Source organism: Plectropomus leopardus, chromosome 1 (genome assembly GCF_026936395.1).
Source record: "Plectropomus leopardus strain MGB_pleo_1.0 chromosome 1, ASM2693639v1, whole genome shotgun sequence".
Lineage (NCBI taxonomy): Eukaryota > Metazoa > Chordata > Actinopteri > Perciformes > Serranidae > Plectropomus > Plectropomus leopardus.
Genome location: NC_142176.1, coordinates 9,487,913 through 9,504,430, shown reverse-complemented (window position 1 = coordinate 9,504,430; position 16,518 = coordinate 9,487,913). Strand labels below are relative to the sequence as shown.

The following is a 16,518-nucleotide window of genomic DNA, read 5'->3' as shown; positions in this document are numbered from 1 at the left end:
TCATACTGTGACAAAGCCATCAGGTCATTTCCTGTTGAGGGGACAAATGTCCAGCGTTGTGTCCCAGGACGTCACCTGATGGCCGGGGTCTGGCCTTGTCATCAGCTGCCTCTGACGTTGGGATGTTTTTTCACTCCTCCTCCTCATAGATGTAAATCAGAGCGACGCTGCTGTTGTGTTCAAAGACGCAGTGACAAAAGGAGCACTGATTGAAGTCGTGACCTGAAACAGGAAGGACAAAGGGACTCATAGTCAAAGCAGAGCCCAAAACAGTAGATTTTGTTTTGTTTTGTTGTAGCCAAAGTTTGATAAATATCAAGAAAAATGACTTGTTGAAATGACAGAAAATTATGAATTTCCCAGAGCCCAAAGTGACAACCTCAAATTTCTCCTTCTGTCGGATCGACAGTCCAAAACCCCGAAATATTACATGTACAGGGAAAAGTAGAAAATGTTAAAATATAAGAAGTTGGAAACTGAATATTTTTACATAAAAATTACTCAAGCAAAAGCAAATTAGTAGATTTTTTTTCAGTCCACCGATTGATTATTTAATGTATCATTGCAGCTTTTTATTTATTTATTTATTTGGATCTATTGAGTTTTACTGTCTCAGTGTTTGATTAGGGAAATCATATAAAAAAAAACTTTAATGAATCAAAAAAAATACATATTTTTTTACTCTTTTGTGTTTTGTAATTAAACATTATAGTATTATATAACTTGAATTTTCATGGTCATCATCCCATATGGGTGACACCATGACACAATATTCCTGTAATTCCACAAAGAATCAATTTAAAATGCTTTTTTTTAAACAAACTAAAAATCATTTCAACAGTAAGAACTAGATGAATAATTAAATTTCTAAGACTTAAAAAAATTATGGTGGGTGCTGCTTGCGCGTGATTTGCCTTCTCCTGTTCAATAACTGCAAAAATAATAAAACAGTTTCAGTTGTAAACCAGTAACATTAATGCAGCTCTGTCACATGGCAGAATCCCTGAAGCAGGACACGTGAAACCACGTGATTAATACCTCCGTAGGAATCCTCATTCAGGTCATAAATCAGCCCACGTATTATATTACTGTATGTGCTCATATTCAGCAGTCAGTGTGTGTTGGCAGCAGACCGGAAAACAGTGTGATGGAGAAAAGTGCAGCAGAGCTTGTGGAGGCATTACTAAATAGAAACAAATATATGCATAACACTACTCAGGATTTTACTTAAGAAAAAGCAGCAATACCACATGAGTAAAAATACAAAATTACAGTTAAAAGTCCTGCATTTAAAATTTTATTTATGTAAAATTACAAAGGCATGCCATCAAAAATTCTTCCAAACGTTAAAGTCATTCATTGTAATTATGGTTATTTAATGCATGTGTCACCTTAATGTTGCAGTGTGTAAAGGAAGGGCTTATTTTAATTGCTCTATATGGATGGGTATCAAATCTATAATATTACATCAAAATGTAGTTGTTACCTTCTGGGTTGCAGTGGAGTAGAAGTATAAAGTAGCAGAAGATGGGCTTTGGTGTCTGAGTAAATGTACTAAGTTACATTCCATCACTGTTAAGTTGTGATATAGTACTTGTATCTTGTAATTGCTTGGAAATCACTGTCTTTGCATTTTACTGTGTTATAGATTTAATTTTAAATAGATTAAATGTACTTTTTGGTCTTACAAATATGTGCCTTTTTAAATTAATGTCCAACCAATTGAATTAGACAAAGCTGGATACTAATCAAGTTCAAGAAAAATCTCTAGAATAATCAAAGCAAACAGAAGGAAACTGAGTTCAAGATGAAGTACCATAAACTTATATGTAAATGAGAGACTGCAGTTTTTGTTAAATAACATTAAATTTAATATTTCAGGTTATTATAATGTACTTATTTTGGGTTACCTTGAGTAAATTAATTGCAGAGAGAGTAAATTGAATCACTGACTAATTGAATTAATTTAAGTCCATAACATGCACGCTGCTTAGACTTGTGTTTTCAGTGTATTTTTTCTACAGACCATTAGTTTCCATTAATGTCTGTATAAAAATCAAATAGGTGACTCTCAAGTCTTCAGTTGTGTAAATCCATCACATCAACATCAGATCTAAATTATGTTATGTCAAAGTTGCATTTAGCTGTGTAGACTTTTCATTCAAATCATCATGCAATTAAACTGCATTAAACAACAGCCATAACACTTCGACACCAATCAAAGCAGACTTGTCTCTGCAATACTGCAGCAGCGGATTGCCAGTGATCATGGTGATCAAGATCATGGTGATGATCGAACACAAGTTTTTAGTAGAGTAGTTGTCCCTCAGCCTGTCCCCAGCTAGTGTCCCATCCTTATGTTTCACTTACACCAGAAAAAACAGTCAGTTTGTATATTTGTGTGTGTGTGTGTGTGTGTGTGTGTGTGTGTGTGTGTGTGTGTGTTTCTGCAGCTGCTCTGAGCTTGTCAAACTGACAGTCACTTTCCAGTGACATCACTGTTTGCCTCAACTCTCAGTACATTTCTCTGCCGGGGGTTTTGCTGGCCAGCTTTGTGTTGAGCTGAGGAGTAATTTTGGAGATATGACGAGTGCTAATGGGCATTCCTAATCGCCATGTTGGCATGTTTTTGTACTTAAAACTCTTCTCTGATTGTTTGAAGTCACATTAGAAAGGAGGCAGTTACTGAAAAGTACCATGAGTCATCTGAGGACAGTCCCTACAGACAGTTTCATTCCTACACTGGCCATACTGTACATACCACCCTTAAAGGGAATAGTTCACCAGAGCCGATAATGACTATTAGTAGTTAATGAGACCGATAACCGATACTTGGAACCGATATGCATTTACAATAAAAATGACAATCTTTCCGTCAATATTAAGAATTTGGAATATAACAAACTCCAACTCAAAACTTTGTTTGAATGCCTTTATCAAATGTTTAGTCAAAACTGAAACGATCAACATCATATACAACAAGTTCCCAGCAACTTGTTTTTATTTTAAATGATTGGATTAAATGAGTAGATAAAAATAACTCCTGGAGATTTTAGAAACTTCAAAGTTCCTCCAACGCTGACACTATATATTTTTTACTTATTAATTAATTTTATTGGCAATCATTAAAATAGAATGCCAATACAGATCATCAGCAAAATGCCAAATATCAGCCCCAATAATCGCCCAGGCTGATAATCTGTCGACCTCTCCTAGAGTGCCCAAAAAATAAAAGCTTGTCAGTAGACAAAAACTTTGACAGAGTAGGAACTAAATACATCAGAAAAGGTTATAACATGTCCAAAAACGTTCTGTGCAGCATTGTCCAAGTGTCCTGTATCTATTTATCGTCTCATGAAAATCCAAACACAACTATTTAAGCTTAACTTTTGCTAAACAAAACATTGCTTGAGAAAAATTTGTTGTGGATATACATGCATTTGTAAATTTGTATAAATCTGTCATACATCACACACCTAAAATAGGTCTCAAATGTCTACTGATAGATTGTAATTGATATTCATGGAAGCCAGTGACTGCTTTGAGCAATAACCTAAATGAATAAATAAACAAACATAACATCATAGTTTGAAAACTAAGAAGCTGTGTTGTAAAACATATACGTATGTCTTGTTGTAAGTGGGCTAAAACATGTAACGTCTTGGTACTCTTGCTAGTAATCTAGATAGTAAGCCCACTGTTCCAACAATCACCAGCTCTGGTTTCTTTAAAATAAATCCTTAGTTCACCAAGTAAGATGTATTATCATGCTTTTATCTCTCTCATCCGTTGCTGACCACTGGCTGCTGGCTGTTTACAGTCCTGTCGCTCATCCCTCCACCACAAGGTGTCGCAGTGTTTTTCAGCTCACCTGCCCGTTCAACCAGTAGACACCAGAGACAGAGCTCTGTAGCGCATGCTGTGCACTACATACGATGAGTTAATTAGGAACAGGAGTGCCTGTATTTATTGAAAAACATATTTTGGGGATTTCTAAGTACCCCTCTATACCGTAATACTGTGATACTGCCCAAGCCTACCGTATATACTGCTAGCTTCCATCTAATTTATAATGATACATCATAATTTATTAGTTGATTTGTATTTTTTAAATTAATATCTAAATATGTAAAGTAACAACAAGTAACAAATGTTGAGGAAGAAAAAGTAAAATATTTCCCTCTGACATGTAGTGGCATAGAAGTAGACAGCAGCATAAAACAGAGTTACACATGTTGAGAACAATTACCTCAAATAGTGCTGTACTTGAGTAAAACCACAGAGCTTATAGTTTCAGTTAATAATACACTTGGAAAAAAAGAAGAGTAGGTGTCTGTTATTTTTAATGAATGAAGAATATGTACTGAACAGTAATGGACACTAATAACTTTCAGGACCCTCTAATTAAGTCTGTTATTTGGCTCAGAAAATCTCACTCTCTTCACATTGACTTTTTGTTTTGATTTTCTGTTCAGTGCTGTAACTTTGTTGTTGACAATATTAATACAAACACACAGCTCTTTAAGAGTGGGAGTGGGGGCAGGGGTTTGGATGTGGGGGGTGCAGCTGTTGTATCAGGATTAGAAGAGCGAGATGACCCTTCACGGCCCCCAAATTCCCCCACTCATAACACAACAACACCTTACTGAATCCTCTACACCAGCACATATGACAACATGAAAAATGAAGTGCTTCAGTGGTATTTTAATGCACTGACTGTAGGTTGAAAATGTTAGTTGATCATTTGTTAGTTGATTATATTTTGTATTAACTTAATAATTCAAATATAAAAAACTAACTAATGCAGAGAAGTTAAAAGTAAAATATTTTCTGTGTATTTTTAAAAACTGTGTTTTGCACTTTGTAATTCTCGAGGTCTACACCGTACCATGTTGGTTTGTTTTAGTTGATAATTGCAGTTCAGGTGGCGATCAGATGTCTGTATCTTTCATCGATATGTCCAGAGTTGAAGTTGAGGATTGATGGTGTGTTGTTGAAATTAAAAACAGAACATGACTTCATCTACAAACAAAGGCAGCAGAGAGAGCAGGGTAATGCAGCTATATGAACACAAAACTATATGATACTAACATGTAGTGGTGAAATAAACAGTCAGCTCATTTATTTAGGCCTAAGCAAAAGCAATAATACATAACTGTGAAAATACTTAACTACAAGTAAAAGTCCTGCATCCAAAACCTTAACTAAGTTATGGAAGAATTACCAGCAGATTGTACTCAAAGTATGAAAAGCAAGAGTGCTCAGTGTGCTGTAACATGATCTCTGTCAGTGTTTTACTATTATTAATATTTTTTTTAATTAATATGAGAATCAGTATCAGCTTTATTGGGAGTGTATACCGTTGATTTTCAATTGGCTTTGTCGTACCACAGTGTGGGTAGTATGTTGAGATGAATTCTGGTAAACTTCCCTCCATCCAACTAGTGCCTTCATAGCCCTCCTCCCACCACAGCAAAACTCGGCCAATGAAGTAAAACACGCCAAGTGAAATATGTTGTATGGTAAAGTTTAGCTGGCTCTCTGGCTGTTGCTTGAACTACATGCTGTACTCGGTAATTTTTGTATTGCTCGCCAACCATGTTGCCATTTTGGACACAAAGCAAGGCTATACATATGACTACTATGAATACTGATTTATATGTATTTTTAATTATATTATTTTTGCTAATGGTATTGTTATAGTCTTTTTTTTTTTTTTTTTACAAGACTCCTGTTATCCTAATTAAACATTGAATTTTCTGTTGTACCAATTCTGCCATACATACATTAAGGCTGGGCGATAAATCAATGTTATTGATTAATGCAAATTTGAGGATGATTAGGATTAGGATAATTTTTGAAATGGCCTGGAAAAAAATACATTTTTGAAATTATCCTATAAAAAATCACAACACATACAACAATCCATATTTTTTCCCACCCCTACACGACAACATGACAGCAAGCGTTTGTGACAATGAAGAGTACATTCCCAAAAAAGGCACAATCTCGTCAGGCATTTGGAACTTGTGTCTCATAAGATGCACAAGACCGTGTCAGCCCGCAAAAATCCACTAAAAAGCAGCTGACATTAGTAGAATCATTATCCCATTGTGTCCTGTATGACAGGAACACGACCTGGTGCAAAACTGTTACTGATGCAGTGGCACTGCATATTGCTTTCGATATGATGCCCATATACATAGTGGAAAAGCCTGGGTTTATCCACATGCTGAACACTATGGACCCCAGGTATGTGCTACCAAGCCAAGTACAATTTGGACTTGCCGTACACCTCAGCACTGTCCCTGACACCATTGCTTGTGTCACAGATATTAACTCTACTCAACATCTGAGCTCTGAGTAATTTCCTCGCCTGGTCTTGGCAGCTCATTAGAAGCAAACGATTGTGGCCCACCTTACATGTCTGCTGAAAAAAATCCCTGGATTTTGTAGATTCACAGCTTGGTATCATTTTTCCATCTGCCCGTGCCAACATGCTGTAGCATGTAATCGGCCGTGTGCTCAGACCAGCCAGCTAGTCTGGAGTCTGAGATACAAGAGGAGGAGGAGCAGACTTACTGGTCTGACTTCCTCTCAATGTACATCCTTGCACATCTGGTTATGTAGTTGATTGATACTGGACACTGTCTCTGAAATTAAAGAAGCAACTGCAGTAATTTCGTATGGTCTGAACAGTCTAAATTTTGCTCTCTCACATATACTCAAAGGTCTGTCTCAATACACCAAATCTGGAAGTCAGAAGAAAGATTCATTTTTAAAGATTTAAAATACAAGATGACATAGCTGTGAGAATAATCTGCTAACAGTTTCTTAGATAAAAGCAAAGACTGACAAATGTCAGAGTAAAGAAAACCTTGATGAATGTCACAGAAGATCTTGCCATAAAAGTGCCTATTATGCACAAATTTCATAAAACATCATAGAATGGTAGGTCATAAACAAAGCCATAGTATAATATGCCATGAAAAAGTCATAAAAAGTATGCTCTGAAACATGTCAAACATCATAGTATAGTATGCCAAAAAATGTCATAGAATAATTTACCCTGATAAATGTCATGAAACATCAAACTATAGTATGCCTTTAAAAAAATATCATTTTACATTATAATATAGTATGTCATAAAGTGTGTTATGCCTCATGCCTAAAACATCATGCTTTTTGGGATAACATGCTTTTTTATGAATTTTTAATGCTTTTCTGTATGACATGCTATACTATGACTTTTTAATGCTATTTCGGACGGCATGCTATAGCATGACTTTATACCATTTCAAATAAGTTAAAACAGAGCAAACAATTTTAGTTTTTCCAAAGGAAATATTTATTGAAAATGCAAATGTACATTTGTATGATACAAATCCCCTTTTACTCAACTATCCAGGTGTGTGTTATATATATATACACAAACAGGTTCAAAATTTAGTCCACAGAGAGACATTGCATCTTCCATGTGCCACCATGCTTTCCTTATATTCTTTTTATAATCGGGAATACAACCAAATCAAAACTTTTAATCCTCTTAAGTTTCTTTGTTTGTTTAGCTCGGGCCAATGCTTCTTCTCTCCCCGTGTTGTCATTCATAAAACTCAGAACAGTTGTGCTTTATCAATCTCCAATAAATAAATAAAGTGCTCCACTTACAGCTGGATTTCAATCAGTTAATACACCTCACTAGTGTTGATTATATAAAGTATATTTAACATCACTGAATATACAGTTTATTGTCATCTGTCTAAAAGTGAAAAGCTTAAGAATTTGATATCGCAAACCATTTTAAAAAGGTATTTACAACACTCGGCACAACATGATCTCAAAATAATGATGGTGTTTGAACTGAGCCTAGAGGTGTTTGAAGTAACACCTTCAGGGCTTGTTTCCTGATTATTTTCATCATTCACCTTTTGTTAAAACCTTTAATACATATTTTAGAATATTTTACTTTACAGTCATGGCAGCACTGAAGCGTTCTGAGGAGACATGCAGAGAAATTGCTTCAAAGCAGATGATCGGCTTACTTTTTTCTTGGTGAAAGATTTCCTCTTCAGGCTGGCGGGGAGTTGGCATTTCAGTAAAGCATAGAGTAGCTCTTTGTGACATGTTTTTAAGCTGTTCTTCATCAGTTTAATAGTTATTTTCAGAACAGCTTTTAAAGACATGCCACAAGGCTGATCTGAATCTACTCTCTACTAAGAGATGCTTGTCTTTTTGTGAGACTTTTTGCTTTCCTAGAAAGGTAAATATCAGAGGTCAAAGGTCACTTCAGATGCTCTGCAATACTACCTCCCTGCCAGCAAAGGCAAGAGTGTCAGTAATGCAGTCTTGCCAATCACTGCATAGTACTCCATGCTCCCAAAATCCCTAAAAAACATGACTGAGATTTCCTCTTTTTCTTTTGTCTTGTGGTTTTAGAGAAAGTAGATCAGAACACCGTGTGTGTGTGCTAGGGTGTGTGTAGTATGAGTGTTTAGGACCATTGGCAGGAGCAGTCGGTGGGCTCTTGAATGGTGTAGCTGACCCAGGTGGCGTTGCCGCTGCAGTAGAGCTGTACGGAGCGCCGCTGCAGCCCCGTCTCCCTACAGCACTTGCAGAAGCGAGCATATGTGTTAATGTTGTAGTTGTAGATGCTAGCGGATGGACACTTCCCGTCACATGACACGATGTTCACCTGCAGGACACAGAGTTAGTAAAGAAGGTGTTACAACTGAAAATAAGTAGCAGCCAGCAAGATTAAAGTGAAAGCAATTGTTTATCGACATCATTAAGGGTAATTTTTTCTTTAACTTTCATGCTTTTAACATTTATGCTGTGATTCATAGGGATATGATATATGCTCTTAAAATTGGAAGAATATCACAGTAATTCTCAAATAGAATATTATACTAATAGTAAACCATGTTGCCCAAAATGGTTTAAAAAAAAAGAAAAAAGACAGTCCTAAGTGGAATTAAATGTCACTCCAAAAAAGGATAAAAAGGTCATACTGTGGTATATTGTCCAAAATAGCACCAAAAAGTCATAGCGCAGTATTTTATCCAATAAAGCACCAAGAATGTCATAGTATACTATGTTGTATAAAATAGAAAAAAAAAGTCATACTGTTGTATCTTGTTCAAAATAGCTCAAAAACGTCATGTCATTCAAAATGGCTCAAAAACGTTATAGAATCGTTTGTCACTAAAAGGTTGGATAATCATTTATTGCCCATAATAGCACCAAAAGGTCAGAATGTAGCATGTGGTCATTCTATAGTATGTTGTTAAAAATAGCACCAAAAAGTCACACTATAGTATGTCGTCCAAAATAGCAAAAAACGTCACACTAAAGTATGTCGTTCAAAATAGCACAAAAATCATATTATAGTATGTTGTCAAAAATAGCACCAAAAAGTCATACTATACTGTGTCATACAAAATAGCAGAAAATGTCATAGTATATTGTGTTGGTTAAAATTGCACAAAGAAATCATACGCTAGTATGTTGTCCAAAATAGAATAAAAATGTAAAAGAAAAGCATATTGTTTAAAATACAATAAAAAAAAAATCAGACTGCAGTATGTCATCCAAAATAGCACAAAATGTCACAGTGTAGTAGATCTTCAAAAAATGGGAACAAAAAGTCATACTATGGTTTGCCATCCAAAATAGCACCAAAAGTTATACTGTTGCATACTATTGCATGTTGTCAGAAATGGCACAAAAATATCATACAACAGCATGTCATCAAAAATGGAATAGCATAGTATGGATAGTATGTCTTTCAAAATAGCACCAAATAGTTCTTGATCATTTTCTTAACATGCATCATTATGGTGTTTATTGCCGTTTTTCCATCATTCTTTGCTATGGCCTGTCTCGGCACACTATTTTATGCTGTTTTGTTGTGTTTCCAGCTGTTTTTGGGACATGTCATATTCTGACATTTTCAGCTTTACTATGGCCTTGCTTTTTCTGTCATTTTTTCACATGCGTTATTTTGGTGTTTTTTGCCCTTTTTACACCATTCTTTGCTATGGCCTGTCACAGTATGCTATTTTATGCTGTTATGAGGTGTTTCCAGCTGTTTTTGGGACATGCCATATTTTGACGTTTTTAGCCTGACTAGCCTCGCTTTTTTGGTCATTTTTTCGACGTGCAGTATTTTGGTGTTTTTGGCCGTTTTTACAACATTCTAAGCTACGGCGTGTCTCGGGACGCTGTTTTATGCTGTTTTGATGTGTTTCTAGCTGTTTTTGGGACATGTCATATTTTGACATTTTTCCATACTATATCCTTGCTGTTTCCGCCATTTTGTCAACATGCTATTTCATTGCGTTTTTAGCAGTTTTTGCAAGTTTCTTTGCTATGGCGTGTCACGGCAAGATCTTTTATGCTGTTTTGAGGTGTTTTTAGCAGTTTTTGGGACATGTCATATTTTGACATTTTTCCATACTATAGCATTGCTGTTTTGGTAATTTTTTCAACATGCTATTTCATTGCGTTTTTAGCGTTTTTTGCAAGTTTCTTTTCTATGGCGTGTCACGGCAAGCTCTTTTATTCTGTTTTGAGGTGTTTTTAGCAGTTTTTGGGACATGTCATATTTTGACATTTTTCCATACTATAGCCTTGCCGTTTTGGTCATTTTGTCAACATGCTATTTCATTGCGTTTTTAGCAGTTTTTGCAAGTTTCTTTGCTATGGCGTGTCACGGCAAGCTATTTTATGCTGTGTGGAGGTGTTTTTAGCTGTTTTTGGGACATGTCATATTTTGACATTTTTCCATACTATAGCCTTGCCGTTTTGGTCATTTTGTCAACATGCTATTTCATTGCGTTTTTCGCAGTTTTTGGAGGTTTCTTTGCTATGGCGTGTCACGGCAAGCTATTTTATGCTGTGTGGAGGTGTTTTTAGCTGTTTTTGGGACATGTCATATTTTGACATTTTTCCATACTATAGCCTTGCCGTTTTGGTCATTTTGTCAACATGCTATTTCATTGCGTTTTTAGCAGTTTTTGGAGGTTTCTTTGCTATGGCATGTCACGGCAAGATCTTTTATGCTGTTTTGAGGTGTTTTAGCAGTTTTTGGGACATGTCATATTTTGACATTTTTCCATACTATAGCCTTGCCCTTTTGGTCATTTTGTCAACATGCTATTTCATAGAGTTTTTAACGTTTTTTGCAAGTTTCTTTGCTATGGCGTGTCACGGCAAGCTATTTTATGCTGTTTTGAGGTGTTTTTAGCTGTTTTTGGGACATTTCATATTTTGATATTTTTCCATACTGTAGCCTTGCTGTTTTGGTCATTTTGTCAACATGCTATTTCATTGCGTTTTTAGCAGTTTTTGGAGGTTTCTTTGCTATGGCGTGTCACGGCAAGCTCTTTTATTCTGTTTTGAGGTGTTTTTAGCTGTTTTTGGGACATGTCATATTTTGACATTTTTCCATACTATAGCCTTGCCGTTTTGGTCATTTTGTCAACATGCTATTTCATTGCGTTTTTAGCAGTTTTTGGAGGTTTCTTTGCTATGGCGTGTCACGGCAAGCTATTTTATGCTGTGTGGAGGTGTTTTTAGCTGTTTTTGGGACATGTCATATTTTGACATTTTTCCATACTATAGCCTTGCCGTTTTGGTCATTTTGTCAACATGCTATTTCATAGAGTTTTTAATGTTTTTTGCAAGTTTCTTTGCTATGGCGTGTCACGGCAAGCTATTTTACTCTGTTTTGAGGTGTTTTTAGCAGTTTTTGGGACATGTCATATTTTGACATTTTTCCATACTATACTATATTTTGGTCATTTTGTCAACATGCTATTTCATTGCGTTTTTAGCAGTTTTTGGAGGTTTCTTTGCTATGGCATGTCACGGCAAGATCTTTTATGCTGTTTTGAGGTGTTTTAGCAGTTTTTGGGACATGTCATATTTTGACATTTTTCCATACTATAGCATTGCTGTTTTGGTAATTTTTTGAACATGCTATTTCATTGCGTTTTTAGCGTTTTTTGCAAGTTTCTTTTCTATGGCATGTCACGGCAAGCTCTTTTATTCTGTTTTGAGGTGTTTTTAGCAGTTTTTGGGACAGGTCATATTTTGATATTTTTCCATACTATAGCCTTGCTGTTTTGGTTATTTTGTCAACATGCTATTTCATTGCGTTTTTAGCAGTTTTTGGAGGTTTCTTTGCTATGGCGTGTCACGGCAAGCTATTTTATGCTGTTTTGAGGTGTTTTTAGCAGTTTTTGGGACATGTCATATTTTGACATTTTTCCATACTATAGCATTGCTGTTTTGGTAATTTTTTCAACATGCTATTTCATTGCGTTTTTAGCAGTTTTTGGAGGTTTCTTTGCTATGGCGTGTCACGGCAAGCTATTTTATGCTGTGTGGAGGTGTTTTTAGCTGTTTTTGGGACATGTCATATTTTGACATTTTTCCATACTATAGTCTTGCCGTTTTGGTCATTTTGTCAACATGCTATTTCATAGAGTTTTTAATGTTTTTTGCAAGTTTCTTTGCTATGGCGTGTCACGGCAAGCTATTTTATGCTGTTTTGGGGTGTTTTTAGCAGTTTTTGGGACATGTCATATTTTGACATTTTTCCATACTATAGCATTGCTGTTTTGGTAATTTTTTCAACATGCTATTTCATTGCGTTTTTAGCGTTTTTTGCAAGTTTCTTTTCTATGGCGTGTCACGGCAAGCTCTTTTATTCTGTTTTGAGGTGTTTTTAGCTGTTTTTGGGACATGTCATATTTTGACATTTTTCCATACTATAGCCTTGCCGTTTTGGTCATTTTGTCAACATGCTGTTTCATTGCTTTTTTAGCAGTTTTTGGAGGTTTCTTTGCTATGGCGTGTCACGGCAAGCTATTTTATGCTGTTTTGAGGTGTTTTTAGCTGTTTTTGGGACATGTCATATTTTGACATTTTTCCATACTATAGCCTTGCCGTTTTGGTCATTTTGTCAACATGCTATTTCATTGCGTTTTTAGCGTTTTTTGCAAGTTTCTTTGCTATGGCGTGTCACGGCATGGTATTTTATGCTGTTTTGAGGTGTTTTTAGCTGTTTTTGGGACATGTCATATTTTGACATTTTTCCATACTATAGCCTTGCTGTTTTGGTCATTTTGTCAACATGCTATTTCATTGCGTTTTTAGCAGTTTTTGCAAGTTTCTTTGCTATGGCGTGTCACGGCAAGTTCTTTTATGCTGTTTTGAGGTGTTTTTAGCTGTTTTTGGGACATGTCATATTTTGACATTTTTCCATACTATAGCCTTGCCGTTTTGGTCATTTATTCAACATGCTATTTCATTGCGTTTTTAGCAGTTTTTGCAAGTTTCTTTGCTATGGCGTGTCACGGCAAGGTATTTTACTCTGTTTTGAGGTGTTTTTAGCTGTTTTTGGGACATGTCATATTTTGACATTTTTCCATACTATAGCCTTGCCGTTTTGGTCATTTTGTCAACATGCTATTTCATTGCGTTTTTAGCAGTTTTTGCAAGTTTCTTTGCTATGGCGTGTCACGGCAAGGTATTTTATGCTGTTTTGAGGTGTTTTTAGTTGTTTTTGGGACATGTCATACTTTGACATTTTTCCATACTATAGCCTTGCCGTTTTGGTCATTTTGTCATCATGATATTTTATAGAGTTTTTAACGTTTTTTGCAAGTTTCTTTGCTATGGCGTGTCATGGCAAGCTATTTTATGCTGTTTTGAGGTGTTTTTAGCAGTTTTTGGGACATGTCATATTTTGATATTTTTCCATACTATAACCTTGCTGTTTTGGTTATTTTGTCAACATGCTATTTCATTGCGTTTTTAGCAGTTTTTGGAGGTTTTTTTGCTATGGCGTGTCACGGCAAGATAATTTATGCTGTTTTGAGGTGTTTTTAGCTGTTTTTGGGACATGTCATATTTTGACATTTTTCCATACTATAGCCTTGCCGTTTTGGTCATTTTGTCAACATGCTATTTCATTGCGTTTTTAGCAGTTTTTGCAAGTTTCTTTGCTATGGCGTGTCACGGCAAGGTATTTTATGCTGTTTTGAGGTGTTTTTAGCTGTTTTTGGGACATGTCATATTTTGACATTTTTCCATACTATAGCCTTGCCGTTTTGGTCATTTTGTCAACATGCTATTTCATTGCGTTTTTAGCAGTTTTTGCAAGTTTCTTTGCTATGGCGTGTCACGGCAAGGTATTTTATGCTGTTTTGAGGTGTTTTTAGCTGTTTTTGGGACATGTCATATTTTGACATTTTTCCATACTATAGCCTTGCCGTTTTGGTCATTTTGTCAACATGCTATTTCATTGCGTTTTTAGCAGTTTTTGGAGGTTTCTTTGCTATGGCGTGTCACGGCAAGCTATTTTATGCTGTTTTGAGGTGTTTTTAGCTGTTTTTGGGACATGTCATATTTTGACATTTTTCCATACTATAGCCTTTCCGTTTTGGTCATTTTGTCAACATGCTATTTCATTGCGTTTTTAGCAGTTTCTGGAGGTTTCTTTGCTATGGCGTGTCACGGCAAGATCTTTTATGCTGTTTTGAGGTGTTTTTAGCAGTTTTTGGGACATGTCATATTTTGACATTTTTCCCATACTATAGCCTTGCCGTTTTGGTCATTTTGTCAACATGCTATTTCATTGCGTTTTTAGCAGTTTTTGGAGGTTTCTTTGCTATGGCGTGTCACGGCAAGCTATTTTATGCTGTTTTGAGGTGTTTTTAACTGTTTTTGGGACATGTCATATTTTGACATTTTTCCATACTATAGCCTTACCATTTTGGTCATTTTGTCAACATGCGATTTCATTGCGTTTTTAGCAGTTTTTGGAGGTTTCTTTGCTATGGCGTGTCACGGCAAGGTATTTTACTCTGTTTTGAGGTGTTTTTAGCTGTTTTTGGGACATGTCATATTTTGACATTTTTCCATACTATAGCCTTGCCGTTTTGGTCATTTTGTCAACATGCTATTTCATTGCGTTTTTAGCAGTTTCTGGAGGTTTCTTTGCTATGGCGTGTCACGGCAAGATCTTTTATGCTGTTTTGAGGTGTTTTTAGCAGTTTTTGGGACATGTCATATTTTGACATTTTTCCATACTATAGCCTTGCTGTTTTGGTCATTTTGTCAACATGCTATTTCATTGCGTTTTTAGCAGTTTTTGGAGGTTTCTTTGCTATGGCGTGTCACGGCAAGCTATTTTATGCTGTTTTGAGGTGTTTTTAGTTGTTTTTGGGACATGTCATATTTTGACATTTTTCCATACTATAGCCTTGCCGTTTTGGTCATTTTGTCAACATGCTATTTCATTGCGTTTTTAGCAGTTTTATCAGGTTTCTTTGCTATGGCGTGTCATGGCAAGCTATTTTATGCTGTTTTGAGGTGTTTTTAGCAGTTTTTGGGAAATGTCATATTTTGACATTTTTCCATACTATAGCCTTGCCGTTTTGGTCATTTTGTCAACATGCTATTTCATTGCGTTTTTAGCAGTTTTTGCAAGTTTCTTTGCTATGGCGTGTCACGGCAAGGTATTTTACTCTGTTTTGAGGTGTTTTTAGCTGTTTTTGGGACATGTCATATTTTGACATTTTTCCATACTATAGCCTTGCCGTTTTGGTCATTTATTCAACATGCTATTTCATTGCGTTTTTAGCAGTTTTTGCAAGTTTCTTTGCTATGGCGTGTCACGGCAAGGTATTTTACTCTGTTTTGAGGTGTTTTTAGCTGTTTTTGGGACATGTCATATTTTGACATTTTTCCATACTATAGCCTTGCCGTTTTGGTCATTTTGTCAACATGCTATTTCATTGCGTTTTTAGCAGTTTTTGCAAGTTTCTTTGCTATGGCGTGTCACGGCAAGCTATTTTATGCTGTTTTGAGGTGTTTTTAGCTGTTTTTTGGGACATGTCATATTTTGACATTTTTCCCATACTATAGCCTTGCCGTTTTGGTCATTTTGTCAACATGCTATTTCATTGCGTTTTTAGCAGTTTCTGGAGGTTTCTTTGCTATGGCGTGTCACGGCAAGATCTTTTATGCTGCTTTGAGGTGTTTTAGCAGTTTTTGGGACATGTCATATTTTGACATTTTTCCACCATAGCCCGCAATGAAATAGCATGTTGACAAATGACCAAAACGGCATATAGTATGGAAAATGTCAAAGCAAAGAAACTTGCAAAAAACGCTAAAACGCAATGAAATAGCATGTTGACAAATGACCAAAACGGCAAGGTTATAGTATGGAAAAATGTCAAAATATGACATGTCCCAAAAACAACTAAAACACCTCAAAACAGTGACACGCCATAGCAAAGAAACTTGCAAAACGCTAAAAACGCAATGAAATAGCATGTTGACAAATGACCAAAACTATAGTATGGAAAAATGTCAAAATATGACATGTCCCAAAAACAGCTAAAAACACCTCAAAACAGAGTAAAATAGCTTGCCGTGACACGCCATAGCAAAGAAACTTGCAAAAAACGCTAAAAACGCAATGAAATAGCATGTTGACAAAAT

General features: G+C 35.9%; 1 protein-coding gene and 1 long non-coding RNA gene across 2 annotated transcripts in view; one reads left to right on the top strand and one right to left on the bottom strand.

The window, feature by feature from the left end:
- Positions 1-16,518, top strand: part of LOC148190358 (uncharacterized) — a 54,063-nt gene that overhangs the window by 15,161 nt on the left and 22,384 nt on the right. The gene's annotated exons all lie outside the window — the stretch shown is intronic.
- The window catches only part of otog (otogelin), a 110,297-nt gene continuing 102,135 nt past the window's right edge, over positions 8,357-16,518 (bottom strand). The window contains exon 58 of the mRNA XM_088073171.1: positions 8,357-8,692. Coding sequence (XP_087929297.1) covers positions 8,492-8,692 — 201 coding nt within the window. The 3' untranslated portion in view covers positions 8,357-8,491. The remainder of the gene's footprint in view (positions 8,693-16,518) is intronic.